At 38.8% G+C, this 18416-nt stretch overlaps 1 protein-coding gene across 3 annotated transcripts in view; it reads left to right on the forward strand.

Annotated features, from left to right (window-relative positions):
- Positions 1–280: 280 nt before the first annotated feature.
- B4GALNT2 (beta-1,4-N-acetyl-galactosaminyltransferase 2) overlaps positions 281–18416 on the forward strand; it is a 63735-nt gene continuing 45599 nt past the window's right edge. Inside the window, exons 1-3 of one of the 3 annotated variants that reach the window (XM_007482378.3) lie at positions 281–435; positions 583–662; positions 2614–2820. In XM_007482378.3, coding sequence (XP_007482440.1) covers positions 2639–2820 — 182 coding nt within the window. In that variant the 5' untranslated portion in view covers positions 281–435; positions 583–662; positions 2614–2638. The remainder of the gene's footprint in view (positions 436–582; positions 663–2613; positions 2821–18416) is intronic. The other 2 variants (XM_016430537.2, XM_007482377.3) reach the window with 2 other exon arrangements.

Consider the following 18416-nt stretch of genomic DNA (forward strand, 5'->3'; position numbering starts at 1 on the left):
CTACTTTCTTGGCCAACCTCCCGTGTATACTCAGACCTCACTGGGTGCCAATGCGAGAAGGGCATCAGATCTCGTTTTGAAGTGAAGTCTCCCACATCCACCCAGTGTTCCAGAAGACAGTCGTCTACCAGGAGAATCTGCCTACGAGCATTCTCACTTCCTCCTCTGAACTTCCGAGTGGCCCAAGAGTCCCCATCCTGGGCTAGGAGAGGAGGAATGCACTCATTCCGGAACCGGGAGTGGGGGTGGTGGGGGTGGGGGAGGTGGGACCGAAGGAAAGTTTCTGAAGACCGAGGAGTCCAATATCGCAGGTGTTTTGAGGGGCGGGATTTAGGCGGGTGGAGCCTGAGCTGAGTAGCAGAGATACAGAAGTGTTGGAACCGAGAGGTGGCCCAGGTTCCGTTTGTCTGCTGGATTCCAGATGAATTGTTCTGGGTGAGTGGGAACGCGGGCGGCATAGAGCATGGAGGAGAGGGATTGGAGAAAGGTGCTAGAGGAAACGTGGACTGCATGGGGAAGTGGCTGCCTTTTGTAAGAACTCAAGGATTTAGAAATCAACTAGTTCGACCCTTCATTTTCCAGGGAAGAGAGCAGGTCAAGGGAGGAGGAAGTAGTTTGATGAAGATCAAACCGCGAATAGATACGTAGGGACCGGGTCCCAAGTAAGTGCCCTGCCCGATTCCCAGTTCTTTTACAATTATGCTCCTCCACTTCCTTGGTTAATGAGATGTGGACGATGATGTAGAAAACATTCATTGGCTCCAGTTAATTTTCTCTGGAGTAGGCAAATGTTACCCTTTGGGAACCACGGGGACCCAAAACCAGACCTGGAGGGAGGAAAGTCCAACATCTATCCGGTTTTATCAATCTTACCCTCTCTTCTCCCCACCTCTCCCACCTTTCCAAAGAACTATCCTTTTGGAAAGGTTCCAGCCCCTTTGGAAGTTTGCCTTTTGTCCGTAATGTTTTTGGGCACTTAAGTCCATGCTCGTATTTAACTTGGAATGCTCCCTTGAGATCACTGAACTGGGGAATTTCTCTTAGAATCCACTCATGCCTCCAGGTGCCAGGATCTGTTTCCTCGTCTATTATCTGTTAATGGTTATCCATTATAATTGTCTCTTCCCTAACTGCCTCCTCTAGGTCTCTCCTGAAGATTCAATGAAATATTTTACCTAGGCTGAAGATACTTTTTTTGAAATGAATCAAATTCTTGCACAGAATATGAGTTGAAAAGATAGCCAGGGCTATGTAATAATATAATGATAGCATTTACATAATGTTTTAAGGGTTTGCAATGTAACATAAGTTCCAATGCAATCTCAGTTGATCTCTTCCAAAACCATTATTTGAATAATTCCTTCTCCCACATCCAGCTAGGGGTCTTCCAGTCTTTGTTAAAAGACCTCCAGGGAAGGACCTAGCATCTCCCAGGGAACTCACTCTAATTTAGACTTGTTCTGATTGTTAGAAAAATTTTCCTTCTATAGTTCTGAATCTGCCTCTCTACAACAGTCACCCATTTTTCTTAGTCCTGCCTTGGAGCCAACAGGGCAAAGTAAGGGGAGCTAGGTGGCACCAGACCTGCAGTCAGGTCTGGAGGACCTGAGCTCAAATTTGAACACAGACACTCACCAGCTGTGTGACCCCCCCCCCCACAAGTCACTTAGTCCTGTTTACCTAAGTCACCTCATCTGTAAAAAAAATAAATTAGCTGAAGAAGGGAATGGCAAGCCACTCCAAGATCTTTGCCAAGAAAACCTCCAATGGAATGGCAAAATTATACAAGACTGAACAAAAAACAAACTTATTCCCTTGTCCATGGAACAGTTCTTTAAATTTCTGAAGACAGTTTTCTTGTTCTCTCCAAACTTTTTCTTCTGCAGGTCAAATATTTCCAGATTATTCAATATGTCTCAAGCATGTTAGCTTTGTCTCTAACTTAATGACACATACACATTTGATAAGCCTCATCCAAGTCACTGATAAATGTATTTAATTCAACAGAAAGCCAAGGACAAGATCCCTGGGGTAATCCACTAGGATCCTCTGTCTATCAGAGACACTTCCAAGCTATATGACCCTGGTCAAATCACTTAACCCTAATTGCCTAGCCCTTACCACTCTTCTGCCTTAGAATAGATAGTATTGACTCTAAGACAGAAAGTAAGGATTGGAGTTTTTTATGTAATTGGAAAATATTTAACAAAATACATAGAAATACAATAAAATTATTTTTTAAATTAGGTTACTAGTGGCCCTCCAGGGATGCTTATGTATGGTTTGATGGCCCCATTTTCATTTGAGTTTGATACCACTAGTATAAAAGATCAAAAAAACCTTAGAGCTAATGATAATATCCCTAACTTCAATTATACCCAAGGCTTCTCACTGCAGATACTAGATATTCACATTTTCCAGACAGATGGAAGGTGATATTCTGCTGTGCCCAAATATGTTTGTTCATATATCTGACTTAGACCATAAATTCCCCAAGGATAGAGGTTGAGTCTGTTATTCACATTGATCAGATCCAGTGCAATTAGACACTTTGTCCAAGTTCTCTGAGGAGTAGAGGATGAATTTGTAAGGTAAAATGTTTCTTTCTTTCAGCAGTTGGAGATCCCTGAGGCAATGGATGCACCTCAAATGGTTATTGCTGTTTTCCCTTTTGTTCGCTGGTGGCCTTCTCTTCAAAATTGTCAGAAATGTCAAGGGAGTCCAGGAAAACCTACCTTCGTCAGACATTTCAGCTCCCTTTGTCTTGAAATTATTTCCCCAGAAGAAACTCAGGAAACTCTTTAACTATGATGGACTCTGGTGAGATGTTGCCCCTTTCACTTTTCTCTCCTGAGCCCCAGTTCTGCTCATCTTCTTTTGATAAGCTACAATGTTAACTGACCATCCTTCTTCTCTAGATACCCCAAACCAACACTGTGTAGTCCCTCCTCTCTGAGATTCAGCCCTCTAGTCCTTTATTTTAAAGGTCACAGCCTTATAGCCCAAATGCATGAACTAAATGAGAATCAATTGATCATTCTTAACAGTGTGCTAAAAGGAAAGAGAAATAAACCAAAGCCAGGAGAATTCACACCTCATTAAAGAGCTTACTTTGTCTTATCAAGCTACTCTTTGTCACACTCTCTACATTATCTTCTCAGTTAAAGAAATTTTCATTCCCTGCAAATTATTCACAGGGTGCTGTTGTCACAGTTTATGGATAGCCAATCCTAAAATCCAGTCTTTTGAAAAGGACCAGACTTCTTTTACCCAGTCCCCTTCAAGCCAGTCCAGTGATTCAGGCTTGGGATTGAAATACAATAAGGCAGGGGCAATTAGGTGACTCAAATGGACTGAGAGCCATACCCAGAGATGAGAAGTCCTGGGTTCAAATTTGATCTTAGATACTTCCTATGTGACCTTGGGCAAGTCACTTAACCCCAATTGCCTAGCCCTTGCTGTTCTGTCTTAGAATTGATACTAAGACAGAAGATAAGGGTTTTGTAAAAAAAGACACAATAAAACAAATATAAAAACAATAAGGCAATTGAACCATAAAATTAAGAAAAAATAACTTTTCTGGTATAAAGGATATAACTTTTAAGATTAAAAAGATTCTAAGTCAAGTAAAGTGGCTACTTCCCTTTGTTTTTGCATTTATGATAGTAATCAGCCATGAGAGGTTAGAAAAACCTTCCTTACTAAAGTATCTATCACCAATTCTTCATGAACTAAACCTTTTAAACCTCTGGCAAGAAAGGATCTCTTATTCCTTCAAAGAACCAGCCCAGACTATATAAAACAGGTGCCTCTCTTACTTTACCCCCTAAATCCCAGTGTTTACACTTAATCTCTCCCCACCTCACACACACACACACACACACACACACACACACACACACACACACACACACACACCATTTGGTACTTACAAGATTCTATTTAATATTGCCTTCCTTCATATTCATCAGAACCTGTCCAATTCCTAATGCCAATACATAGTATTGATTCTAAGATGGGAGGCAGGGGTTTTAAAAACTTTTTTTTATTGAATTGATACTAAATATTAGGTCTAAGATAGAAGGCTAGTAATGGGGGTTGTGTCTTGCCCAAGGTCACACAGCTAGGAAGTATCTGAGGCTAATGATTTGAACCCAGCACCTCCCATCTTCAGGCCTGGCTCTCTATCCATTGAATCACTTTGTTGCCCCCACTGGGTTTCTTAGCAAAAATATTGAAGTAGTTTTCCATTTCCTTCTCCAGCTCATTTGGTAGCTGGGGAAATCCAGGGTCATATACTTAGTATATATCTAAGTATAGTAAAATTTGAATTGTTAACCTGGGAACAACACAGAACTACTAAAGTAGTGAACAAGTATTGAATCAGGGAAAAGATACTGTTCAATATTTGGCCACTACACAGAGTCAAGTGCTTAAAAACTACACAGAACCAAAGGCTCTGGCACTCGGGCAACAGTAGCTCTGAGAGGATCACCATGCTAGATGATTCTCCAAAGAACAATTGAATTTAAGGAACATATATCAAATGGGGAACCAAGGACAGGGAAGTATGATTGATTGACATTACCATGACTACAAGGAAATGTACAACTACACTGATAGGATGCAAAACATGTTTGGAAAAGAAACCATAGCCAGAGGCTGGGGTATCAGGGAGTGGTCTACTTACAATAGATACTAAAAAGATAGTCCCAGCCCAGGGGTTGGTCTTCTTGGGAAGGATCTGATACTATGGTGGGAACTTCCAAGACTGAAAGGATACTTAGTATTTGCTGAGATGTGCTAGCCCCACCTAAACTGGGATTATCAAGTACTTTAAGGTCTATTCTATCTGAAACTGGTGAGTCTGAGACATCTCTGGGGACAGAGGCAGGATTAGGGTCTCCAGATTTCAAGTTGACAGAATTCAGGAAGATGAATCTTACTGAATTCAGGTCTGACATTCTATCCACCTTGCCACCTACGTACCTGGAAATAAATGCAAACAGGACAAATGCAGGATAGCTATTTTCTTCCAGGAATTTCATGCAACTTTGACCAAACTTCATTCCAGCTGGGTATGGCTCATCTTCAGGCATTAATTCCATTTATGTACAGGTAAACATTGATGATTAATGAGTTCATAATTTAAATTGAATATAAGGAAGAAATCATTTCAGTACCTTGGATGGGTTTGATCTAGCAAAGTAAGTTAGACATTGAATTTGAAGAGTAAAAAAACTTGATATGATTTGGAAGAAACTAAAAAAAATGTGAAGGAGAGAAATCTTCAAGTTCAGATTATCTTTCAGGCCATAAGAGAAACAAGATCAAGAACAATTAAAGAGGATGTACCAATATTTAAGACTATAAAGGTAGACTCAGGAGTGGAAGTTGAAGTGGTTAGACTAAAGGGAGAGGAGAAAATAGTTGACAAGATTAGGCAAGGCATGATAAGTGGAACAACTATGGAGGTGAAATAAATCAATGATGTATTAGTAGGTGGTTCAGATTGGTTGTAAAATGTTTTAACTTTTAAAAACTGATCATTGTCTATGAAATGTTTTAACCAAATGCTTTCAGTTGAGTTGTGAACAACCATAAGTAATTTCAAGAAACAAGGTAAAGGTCTCAACCATTCTGGATGGTCAGGGAAATTTGTGTATCATCTTAGATCAAGTGTGTGATTTCTGTATTTCTTCCATAGTTAAGATGACTGTAATTGAGGCTATCTGTCTCATTGCTGGTCTCAGTTGATGGGTCAGTCCACTGCTGGGTTAGTTAATTGGGTAACTGGATTGCTACTGAGTTTTCTCATTGATCTTGGTTGCTATTACTAGTGGTTCTGGTTGCCAGTGGGACTGCTATTAGCTTTGATGATTTTTCCAGTCTCACTGATTGTCTGGGCACTCCCCTCTAAAAATACTCTTTCACCCAAGACGAAGAAAACATAAGCACGAAAGACATTTGTGTTCACAGACATATTGTGGCTAGGTGGGAGAAGGTCAGTTTCTTCCTCTACCCCTCCCAGTAGTTTATAGTAGTTCTTGCCTCACATACCACCAGGATAGAAAAGGAGATCAAGGTAGTTAGACAGTATTAATCTTTTGTATTTGATCTGTTTCAGTTCAGTACTTCCTCAGTCATTGGTTCCTCCAAGGCCTTAGCCAGTCAGAAGTCAATACAACACTGGCCGCCAAAATCACTTATGGCCAAAAGTAGCTCACCAAGTCTCCTTACATAACTGGATTGTAAGCAGAACAAAGAATATCTATATATGTTGTGTATATTCACCAGGAAGGACAACTAGGTGAGGCAGTGGATAGACTCTCAGGTCTGGAGTCTGGAAGAATTCAAATCTGGCCTCAGAAACTTACTAGTTATTGACCCTTAGCAAGTCATGTCACCCTATGTGCCTCAGTTTCTTCATCTATAAAATGAGCTGGAGAAGGACCCTTAGAATATTTTTTTTAATGTGGTTCATACTTTATTCACTTAAGATAAAAGACGTATAGACAAGGTTAATTTGAAGTGTGGTATGAAACAATAAGTATTTAAACACTGTTTCTTTGCCAGGAAAACCTCAAATGGGATCTCAAAGGGTTAGGTACAACTGAACAACAAAAAATATATTCTAAGGGCAACTATACACCTACACTTATCATTACAATTTTTTTAAACCCTTACCTTCCACATTAGAATCAATACTGTGTATTGGTTCTAAGGCAGAAGAGCAGTTCAGTAAGGCTTAGGCAATGGGGGTTAAGTGACTTGCCCAGGGTCACACTGCTGGGAAGTGTCTGAAGCCAGATTTGAACCTAGAATCTCCCATCTCTAGATCTGACTCTCAATCCACTGAGCTACCCAACTGCCCCATTACAATTTAAAAAACTTAACAGATGGATGATTGTGTTTAAAACTATAAAATATCATAATCAACAAATCAAGAAGTAAATAAGCTAAATAGAACCATCAAGACCTTAGAGAAGTCTTTTTTTTTTTTAATTTTTATTTGGTCATTTCCAAGAGAAATCTTATCGTTCATAAAAAAAATCATAGCTAGAAAAAAAGAACTGGGCTCAGATGGGCTATCAAGTTAATTATTCAAAACTGTTAAAGAATAAAATCTCTTATTTCATATAGGCTCTTCCTAATCATAAAGGAGAAAATACTCCTTTTATGAGGAAGATAGGATTTTGATTGTTAAACCAGGCAAAGATTAAACCAAGGAAGAAAATTCAAGGCCATTATATCCATAAATAGCAGTGAAAAAAAATTAAATACTAGCAAATTGATTAAATGATAAATAAAAATTATCCTTGATAACTAAATATATTTCATAATTAGAATGCAAAGATATTCTAATAGCAGGAAATAAATCTTATAAATAATAGCAACAAGAGAAAAAAATAAAGGTGGCATAATTATATACTGAGATTCAGAGAGTCTTTGATAAAATAGAGTCCTCACTTATATTATTGTAAATATGCTAAAAATATGAGAAGAGAAAGACCTGTCCTAATATTGGCTTTTTAAAAAAGTATTAAAAATACAAGTTATGGTATTAAAGATTATTTATTGCTAAGTCTTCACAGGTCATCAAATAGAAATAATGAAAGCAAATAGCCCTGCTTTAAACTGTGTTTTAGTTGTCAACATAAAAAAATTAACATACTCACAGATATTAAAGAAGCTAAAATATCTCCTTATTTGCATATGGCATGATTATATCTTTAGAAAACCCAAATCAGTCAATGAAAATCTAGTTGAACTAATACACAACTTCATTATTGTTGTTCAGTCATATCTAACTCTTTGTGACCTCACAAATTTGAAAGACTTAAATCCTTTGGATCCTGACTGTCATCTACTGTTAGCTACTCCTCTCAGATTTGTGCTGTCACAAAATTTATATGGAAAGGTAAAGGGCAAGAATGTTAAAAACAATTGTCTAAAAGAAGAATATCTAATAATTTCTTGATTTATGATCATTTCATTTTTCAAAACATAGAGAAACAGTAGCTGGGAGCAAGTGTTTGAAGTTCGATGGGGATGCATACAAGAAATGTTTCCAAACCAATCATAATTTTGGACCCAAGGATTCCAGTACTAGAACACTCCCTAAATAGTATGCATATCTGTTGTCAAATATACACACTTGAATTTCCTTATGATTATTTATGATTTCAAAACTGAAAAATTTTTTCCCCAATTTCTTATTACAATCCCTCTTTCTATGAGAAAAAATGTTCTCTGTCTCTTTTTTTAACTCTTACCTTCCATCTTAGAATAAATACTGTATATTGATTCAAAGGCAGAAGAGAGGTAAGACCTAGGCAATGGGGGTTAAGTCACTTGCTCAAAGTCACCCAACTAGGAGGTGTCTGAGATAAGATTTGAACCCAAGACTTTCCTCTGTCTCTAGAAATGTGTTTATTTTCTCCAAGGCTCAGCAACTATCCTTTTCTCTAACAGGGGAAATCCTCAGGAACTAATACTTTGGAACTAATTGTTGGAATGAAAATGATGACTAACTCAGGGAGGAGTGAGTGACCTCTCCCTCTTAGCATTCTGAGATACAGAAGAAAAGAACTGAAAATGGTGTGACATGCACCCTAGATTTGAGGAGAGAAGATTTTCAATGGCTTAGAGCAGCATTGGTGAAGTATTGGCAGAACTGGCACTCAGGTAGCTGCTCTGTTCTCCCCCTTTCCAGAATTGGAGGATTTTTTTTTCATTCCCTGCCCTTCTGTCCAGCTGTCCAAAGTGAGCACTTTCTCCCTCTGCTCTTTGGGATAATGAGAGGGGCTTGTAAGCAGCCTGAAATTGCAGTCTGGGCACAACTTTAAAACTTTCACCAATGCTGGTATAGAGTATGGATAGTGTAAAAAATGGAGACTTGAATCCAGGACTTCAATCCCCAGGAGTCCTTGCTCACTTCCTAGAATGCCTTGTAACCTCTCCTGGGCCGAGAGCGAGATGGGGTATTTAACCTGGCTGTAAAGGCTATTAGCGCTCTTCTCTTCCTGTCTCCTCTGGCAAACAGACGCGTCTCATGATGTGAGTAAAATTTGGGTGGGCCTCATGGCCCACCTAGCACATGCTTCTCTTGCTTGTATTTTCTTTAACCCTTGACCTTTAATAAACCTCATAAAAATAATACTCCTTGCAGAGAGAAACTAATTTATACCTGCCTCAGTTTCCCAAAATTTAAATCATAACAGTTGAATTTTAATCTTTATAATAGTGTACTAGAGGGGTCAGGAACCAAAGTTAGAAAGGTCTGAGTAAGAGAGGGGAAAGATAAAAGAAAGCACTACTTCCTCTCATAGGTAGGACTACACAAGGAAAGGGAAGAAGTTTTGACCAAAGTCCAGAACTGAGAGGTAAAGAGAAAATCCCCTTATCAGTTTCTGGTTTCTGGTTTCTTCCCTTAATAGAGATTATCTTGATTCCCCTAGCACATTAGATGAAAAAAGATGATCAGTCTCTTCTAAATAATGAGGTCTGTTTGTTCTTTGGAGTATACAGGAATGTGGAGTTTAGGGTAGAGGGAAAAATAGGTGTCCTTAACTACTGTTAATCCTAAATTTCTCCTGAGGGGTTGATGGCTCAGGTTTGGGGACATAAGTCCCTGGAGAGATGTAGAGTCAGGCTGTTGGATTTTCCTGATCTAGAGAAATTACAGATAGAGAATATGTCTTCTGGTGAATAGTCTCTTCTGTTCCCCAAAGGGAAATGTCTCTATCCACTAATGAGGAATTGATGACTAATCTGATTTTTTCATATAACTGAGGGACTACGATAAATTGAGCTCAGCAGGATGTTCCTCTCTCTTCTTGTTCAAAAGAGAAAAGAACCCTGTCTCAGCTGGTGTTTTTTTTTAGATAGAGATTCTAGTCCATCCCCTGCTGGTAGCAGAATTCCATCATCTTCCTGCATGATGTTTTTTTCCAACAAGCCCTTGAAATGCAATCAGTATCTCATCCACAACTCCCCCCTTATTTGCAGTACAGATTCAATCTGATATCTGTACCACAGTTCAGTACTTACCTTTTTAGTTATAAATTCTATTCTGTCCATGATACATAATATACTCCTCTAAATATTCCTCCTCCCCCCAAATTAAGAAACCTTAACCTATCTTAAATAACTCCTACTCTGACTAATTCTATGTCTAAGATTAGGATTATAGGAAAATGGGAGGTAGGAAAGTATTTTAAATACATGGGTATGTTCAACATAATAATATTTCAACAGTGTAACACTCTCTGTAATAATCTAAAGTTTTCTTATCCCAATGAAAAATTACAAATCTATAACTATGAAATTCTATGAAACTTTCTTTTTTTTTAAACCTTTACCTTTCATCTTGGAATCAATACTGTGTGTTGGTTCCAAGGCAGAAGAGTGGTAAGGGGTAGGCAATGGGGGTTAAGTGACTTGCCCAGGGTCACACAGCTGGAAAGTGTCTGAGGCCAGATTTGAACTTAGGATCTCCTGTCTCTAGGCTTGGCTCTCAATCCACTGAGCTACTGTAACATTTAAAATAGTGGTTGGCTTAAATTGTGACCACAGAAATATGGTTTCAAGACAGTGTCTTGTTTTAAATCAAAATATAAAGTGGTCACCAGGGAAAAATTCCCAAATATGAAATACACCCAAGAGCTGGGTTTTATGGAGATTTTAATTAATACAAATTAAGAAATTTAATGAAAGAGAGAGAGTAAGAGAAAACGATGAGAAAAGGGCTAGGTCAGCCCAGGCCAGCCTAAGCCAGCCTCGGCCCAAGCCCTAAGAGAGATCAGTCAGTCGTTAATCCACTCACCACAAGATTTGTTCCAAACAAGATTCTAGTGTTCAGAGAGACACCAGTTCAGCTTTGGCCAGCTCAATCTTCAGAGAGAGTTCTCTGAGAGAGTCCCTTGCTCTCAGTTTCTCATCTCCTTTTAAAGAGAATTTTCTCCTATATCACCCCTAAGTTCTCACATCTACCAATCACAGTAGACGTTTTTCAAAGAACAGACCATTCTTAATTCACACCTGAATAGGCTAAACTTTTGAGTAATTCACACCTGAGTAGACTAAAATCTCTGAGTAAGTTCTCACCTCTTTACCCCTTGTAAGTTTACAAGTTGCCTGACCTTTATAGGTACTTAGCACCCTTTTGTATTAGATCTAAAAATGGGCCCAGCTTAAGAGCTTTTTCCTTACTATAAGTATGGGTTAAGTATTTTTCATTGTTCAGCAAAGAGTTTACAATTTTATCTTCCCCTAAGGCATGGTTAAGTATAGGTGAAGTAGAGTTCCCACATTCCTGATCAAGTACCTTCATTGTTTAAAGTGGGGAATGGTCTTAACCAAGTGTTCTGAAGTAGAGTCTGAGAATTTTTAAGATTCACAATACCCCGCCCCCCCCCCCCATGATCATTGGGAGACTAGTCTCCCCATTGATCATTTAACATAATCATCTTGTAGTCCTAAATGCACTTCTAACTACACATGCATACAATATTCAATTTTCTAAGAGGAAATTAGAGTAGTGAGGGAGGAATAGAAAAGAAAGAAAGCAAAGCCAATGTTTTGCTAGGCGCATTGACAGAAAGCCAAATTAGGGGAAGTCCCTTTTGGCATAAATGTGGACATTTACAATAGATGTTCAATCAAACTTCAGTTCAATCAACTATATCCAAAGTTCATTCTTTATCTTCTTGATGTAGTGTGGGTTTTTTGGTATCTTTCTGCAACAGTTCATTTTCTGGATTTAGGAGTTAGCAAGCTTCTTCCTTGAAGATCTTTTCTCAAACAAAATCAAAATCTTAGATTTTTATAAAAATACAATCTCAAACAAAAGATCAAAAATCTTGGATTTTAAATTAAAATACACTACCCAGCTGCCCCTATGAACCTTTCTAATATGTATACTAATTAATAATTTTTCTTTTAAAAAATCATACCATAAAATATGATATTAATCTGTCCCTAGTCTATCTCTATTTCAAACTTTCTTATCTAATTTTTCCCTGTCTGTTAATGATTAATATATTATTTTTCCTATGTTATGTGTTAGTATGTTAGACCATTAGTATTTTACATATGTACATGTATTCTTTCTATACAAACATTACATATGTACAAATACATATTACATATATACATGAGTCCTGTTTAGAATTCATCCAGATAAGAATTCTTGCATTTCTTGCCTGTATGTGTCTTGCAGAAGCTCAGTTATAAAGCATAAAGTTCATATAGGTTGATCTTATCTATGATGCAACCAACAATATACATGTCAGTGTGTATATGTGTTCATGTACTAATTGTGTAGTGTCGATGCATACTTACTCCTCTTCTTTTTGAATCCTCTTCTCATTTTGACTGCTGATCTTTTCCTTCTTCTCATATAATATTATGTGCATGTGCATGCAATTCCCTAAATGTGATGTTAAGTGTGCGACGATCAATCTTACATGACCCATTATAATCAGTTCTTGTTGTTAAAGTTCTTTTGTTGTCCTTGGTGTTGATTGAAGCAATTGTATTGGTCCAGTGAAATTCCTCTATACAGCATACATACTTGTCTGTTGTCTCGCCTTGAATGAAGTCCTATGTTCTCTGATGACTGTAACATACAGGATCATGCATGTGTGTAAGATTATTGTGTGCACGTGTGTATGATTGATTTTTCTTTTCATGTGCAAGTAAGGTTGATTTCTTCATGTGTACATGTATCATACAATGTACATCTTCATATATATGTGTATATAATATATTTTTCCATTTATTGTAATTATACTTCTTATATATAAATATATATAGGTTTGGAGATAGAATTTTTTCAGTTGTTGAGTTAACATTTCATTGTTGATCTAGCAGAGATTGGTGATGTTACATGGAGCTATTTCTTGAGATTCAGATTATTATATGTATACTTATTTGTGCAGTGCTTTATTATATTTCTTCTCCACTCTCACTGTTCTCATTTGTAGAGGCAAATTCATTTATCTGTAGGGCATTTGGAATTTCTTCAGATTCTGGTATTTCTCCTGCAGTATCTTCTGGATTTTCTTCTGGGTTTTCTATTGTGCTATCATCATGGGCATAATGATGTTTAACATGAGAGGCATGGTACCACTGATCCTTGCCTATTACTTATTGGATGTAGGAGTAGTTAAAACTATCTCTAGCAGACTGTACCATCTAGGCTCAGTAGATGTATCTCTGACAAAATTCTTCACATATACTTTATCACTTGGTTTGATATTGTGCAGTGAGAAATCTAGTGGTACTCTCTGAACTAATAATCCTGGATTCCTGAGTTCTTCCAGTCTCTCTTGTATTTCTACCAGATAGGTGTGGAGCTGGCATTCTCCTCCTAGCATGGAAATGTAAGATGGTTTAGTGGTCCATCCATGCCATAACAGTTGTCCATAAAGAATTTCGAACAGGGAAATATGCAAATCTCCTCTGGGTCTGATTCTAAGGTGGAATAGAGTCAAATGAAGAACATCTGTCCACTTTAGGTGTGTTTGTGCACAGTTTTCCTAGGGTTTTTTTTTTAACTATTTATTCATCCTCTCCACCTGACCCGAGCTCTGTGGTCTATAGACATTGTGTAGGCAGATTTCTCTCAGCAATATGTTATAGGGTATTCCAACATATCTAAATGCTTAATGGACTTGACAAAGAATGAGGTGGAAGAAGCATTGCAATTAACAAAAGAACATCTCCATGCTTTATCACAGTTGAAACAGGCAATTCTAACAGCCCCAGCATTAGGAGTACCAAATTATGACAAAGAATTTCATCTGTACATTCATGAAGCTCAGGGTATAACTTCTGGAGTTCTAGCACAATACTTAGGACTGAATTTGAGACCTATAGCTTATATAATATAGCACAATCCTAGATAAGGTAGCACAGGGAATGGTATATTGCCTGAGGAACATAGCCGCAGCTGCCCTCATGGTGAAAAAAGCAAATGACACAGTACTGGAATATAAGCTACATGTATATTCTTCTCACCAAATTGAAAAACTTTTATGGTCACAGAGTATGCATGCATTCACATCTGCTAGGCTATCTCAGTATGAAATCATTTTGCTAGGAAATGATCATCTGATCATTCACAGATGTCCTCTCAACCCAGCAACTCTGATACCTGATTTGCCTTTGGGAAGAGAACCAATGCATGACTATACCCAAACAATAGAGATGATACATAAACCAAGGGAAGACCTAAAAGATACATCTCTTAGGGATCCAGAAATTGATTTATATACTGATGGATCCTTATACATCTTTAGAGGACAAAGGGTCACAGGTGCAGCAGTAGTGACCAATGACAGGATGCTATGGCATACTTCACTACCTGGTCATGCTAGCACCCAAGGTGCTGAATTAAAAGATCTAATGACAGCACTGAAATTGGCAAAAGAGTGGTTTCTTACGCCTGTTCTGCCAAAACAGTCTTTACATGCTAGGTGAGCAAAGCCTTGGTTCACCAGGGATCGACGACCCGATGGCTACCCTCACAAGGTTTAGCCGGCCTGTTGAAGCCGTTGTCCAGGGTGTGGTCGCTGCCACATGCTAGCAGCTACTGGGAGCCACAAGTGAGAGCTGGGTGTCAGGTGGGGGTCAGAGGCTGGAGAGCTGCCCTAGAAGGGCACAACAAGCCCTCCTTACCAGAAATACTACCCCTCCCTGAACACCCCATATACCCCATCCTGCCTAATAGCATCCATAGAATTACCTAGAGAAGTAGCTGTGATATATTGCAAGGTACACACTTCTGTTAAGGACAGCATATCCCAGGGGAATCATAGGGCTTATGTAATAGCTAGACATGTAGCCAGATTTGGTCCTTTTCATGTTCTGAATCTTTCTCTTGTGGAAAAGGGTGACATTACAAAAGTGTCCCACAGAGAAGAAATTCAGTCATGACAAAAATACCTAGGGGCCAAATTAGTGAAACAGATAGTTAGGGTGGAACATGATAGCTATCTTCATGGGAAGACGGGGTAGGCTTGTTCTGCTTGATTCTAGAGGGCAAACCTAGGAGCAAAAGGTGGTAGCAAATAAGTACATTTAGCCAAGATGACAAGAAAAACCTAACAATTAAAGCTATCTTGGATTGGAATGTACTCCCTTAGAAAGTAATGGAATCCTTCTTATCTGAGTTTTTTAAGCAAGGTTGTCAGGCATGGTGAAAATTTATCAGCTGAGACACAAAAAGCAAAAACCAAGGCTCCAAGTCAAAAAGAAATAGGTTCATTGAGAGAGGCCTGGTCTCACAATAAGCTGGATTCCAGTTAGCAACCGAAAACCTTGAGTCTCAAAAGTGAACCCCTTATATAGCACAATTTACAGAAATGATGTCAGAAATACAGTTGAAGTTTGTTGGCCCAGGATATCTATCCCTTTGTTAGGAATAAATGCTCATAAAAATTTGAATCTGGGGCTATTTCCATATGTTTCTACTGGACTGGAACTTCCCCAAAATGGGATCTCTTCTCTCCATGCCACCATTGTACACAGGTTTCTTGTAAGCTACTCCATGAGTGACATATCATCCTGAGGGAAGGCATAAAAAAGCTTGACCAGTACAGATTAAAAACTGTCTAGGGAACAGCCAAAAGAAAAAAATTTACTCAAGAACAGTCTAGAAGACAGATCTTCATGGGACCGGTCACATAAGATAGTGTACCATGAACACATTAACTTCACATTAGGGACATGCATCCAACACACACACAGCTCCAGGAAAGAAGATTGATCACTTCAGACAACATACAGGCAAGGACATCTTTCAACATGGAGTGAGTATATAGTAGTAGTCTGAAGAGTAGTTACTGAGAAGTAACCGAGAATGACAATTGTCTTTGTGTGTTTTCATCTATGGTGTATAGATGAGTGTGCACAAAGACACTTGTGCATGAATGAGATTTTAAATGGAAAAGTCGATGCACAGAGACAGTCCTACTCTCTCGACATTGGAAGCCTGGGTCCATTGGCACGAAAAACTGTTACACCTGGAGACTTCCTCAGCTGCATTGGATGACTGTGTTGTCCTTTGTGCTCCAACACACCCTAAGCACAGTGCTTTGCCGCATCGCCATCTCAGCCGTTGAACCTTCTTATTGGTTTCTTCCATCTATTCAGCTGAAGCAGTCTTCACATGCTGGGTGAGCAAAGCCTTAGTTCACCAGGGGTCGACAACCCAATGGCTATCCTCACAAGGTTTAGCCGGCCTGTCGAAGCCGTTGCCCGGGGTGTGGCCACTGCCGCATGCTAGCAGCTACTAGGAGCCACAAGTGAGAGCTGGGTGTCAGGTGAGGGTCAGAGGCTGGAGAGCTGCCCTAAGCGGGCACTACAAGCCCTCCATACCAGAGATACTCCCCCTTCTTGAGCACCCCATACACCCCAGTGAGTATATTACAAGCAAACACTACATATCTAGGACATGATCACAATACAAACTGACATAGGAATCCTGTCATGAATAAGCAGGATTCATGACAATAACAATGAAAAAGAAACTATAAAATAAGTTCTGGCTTGGGCTCAAACAGATAGAAAAAAACAAAAAGACCTTTCTGTCTGGTTGACACCAAAAGCAGAACTCTTGTATATATGTAATGTACGTATGTATAGCATATGTAAATGTTGTGCAGTGAAAAAAACTACATGTGCATAATGTAAATCACATGTGTCATAAATCTGACATCACAAAGTTAAGGATAGGGATGCCACTAACAACAATGGTACTAACATAAAATAAGGCTATCATGGGGACAGAAAGGCAGGGACTAGGGAAGTTTGATATTCAGCTAGTAAAATGAGGGAAAGACATAGGAAATAAGATTAAGAGATAGAAAGCAAGATAAGAAATATTCTATCAGTGAAGTACTAAGCAAAAGACAAAATAGAATAAGGTTTTACAAAGTTATCATAATTCAACTATAAGAAATTGTTGCCAAGCAGCATTAAGTTAAATTGTTGCAAGTTGTTCTGGGACATTGTTGGTTCAAAAACTTTATTCAAATGTATCAATTCCATGTAACCTAGAAATCACCTATACGAACCCTTTCCCCCATAAATCCCATCTTAGATATAGAGTTAGTTAAGTGTAGAAGGGAGTTTAGGGGAAATAGTTGTTTTTTTTTTCTTTTGGGGATGGGATAGAAAAATAGATAGTTAAAAATTTAGTGTTAAGAACAAAAATAATAAGTTATTTGTTTAACCCTGGTGCATTGTTTGGTTAACAATTGCACAAGACAAAAAGGGGGATTTGTAAGGTAAGGAAGAGAGATGCCAGCCTGATTGACAGATCAGCCTGAGAAGCAGCTGGGGAAGGGAGGAGAATACTGTCAGTTCTGAGAGCTGCCTGGAACTTTGAAAGTCAACTGACAGGAGGAGTTACTTCCAGCCTGGGAAGAGAAGAGGGAAGGTTGTTTTCTGGTAGTGGAGGCAAGAGCCCATCCAGTTGAGACCTGTCTTCCTTCTGGGACTCTCAAATACCTTCTCTTAGACTCAACCATGGTCTGTGTGCTTCTCAACAGGGATTGTGTCAGACTCATTCTGGCTTTGAGCCACATGATCCACCTCTTTTAATCTCTCTCTCCTATTTATCCCTTTTGAACTGAACTTGGGATTTAGTTAAGCATAAGAGTAGAAGAAGCAGTTGGTGGAGAAAGAGGCCAAGGCACAGAGGCCTCTGGCCTCCAGACTTTGAAAGCCAATCTGCAAGGGGGGCAACCTCTAGGGCTCCCCTTCTGCCACCTTCCTTTTCCCACCATACCTTTTGCCATCACCTGCCTCAACTAACCTGAATAAACCATTTGGAAATTAACAACAACAACAAAAAAAAAACTGTCCAGGAGTCACTAGTCCCCAGGACAGTGCTGGAATAAGCTTTGTCTTGTTGTATGTTAGAGTAACAAAAATAATAGTAGAATTATTTTCGTGGAACGAGGTTTTGGTAATGGCACAAATGAAAGTCAAACTACTTTCGGGAGGAATTTCAAAGGTTCAGGTTACAATTAATGATGGAGCCTAGGTTAATGGTAGTATAAGGAGTCCTGTGCTGAGCCACACATAGAGTGAAATTTGGCAATGGATGCAAAACACTCAGAGATGCCAGTAAACAAAGTTAGCTGGGGGGGGTGGGGGAATGAAGCCCTTTATAAAAGTCTTCTAATCAGAAGGAAGAGGCAACTGAGGGTGTTGAGGTATTAAAATAGCAAAGCTGAATCAATCGTTAAGATTCTGAGATTTTAGTTTATGCCATGGGAAACATCATGTTTATGGAGTTGAAACCAACCAGAGCAACTGATGGTAAATGAAGCATGAAAGAAAACAAAAACGGAATAAATGAAGGTCAACTTTCCCTATTGCATTTCAAAGTATACTACAAA

The sequence above is a fragment of the Monodelphis domestica genome, chromosome 2 (assembly GCF_027887165.1).
Source record: "Monodelphis domestica isolate mMonDom1 chromosome 2, mMonDom1.pri, whole genome shotgun sequence".
Lineage (NCBI taxonomy): Eukaryota > Metazoa > Chordata > Mammalia > Didelphimorphia > Didelphidae > Monodelphis > Monodelphis domestica.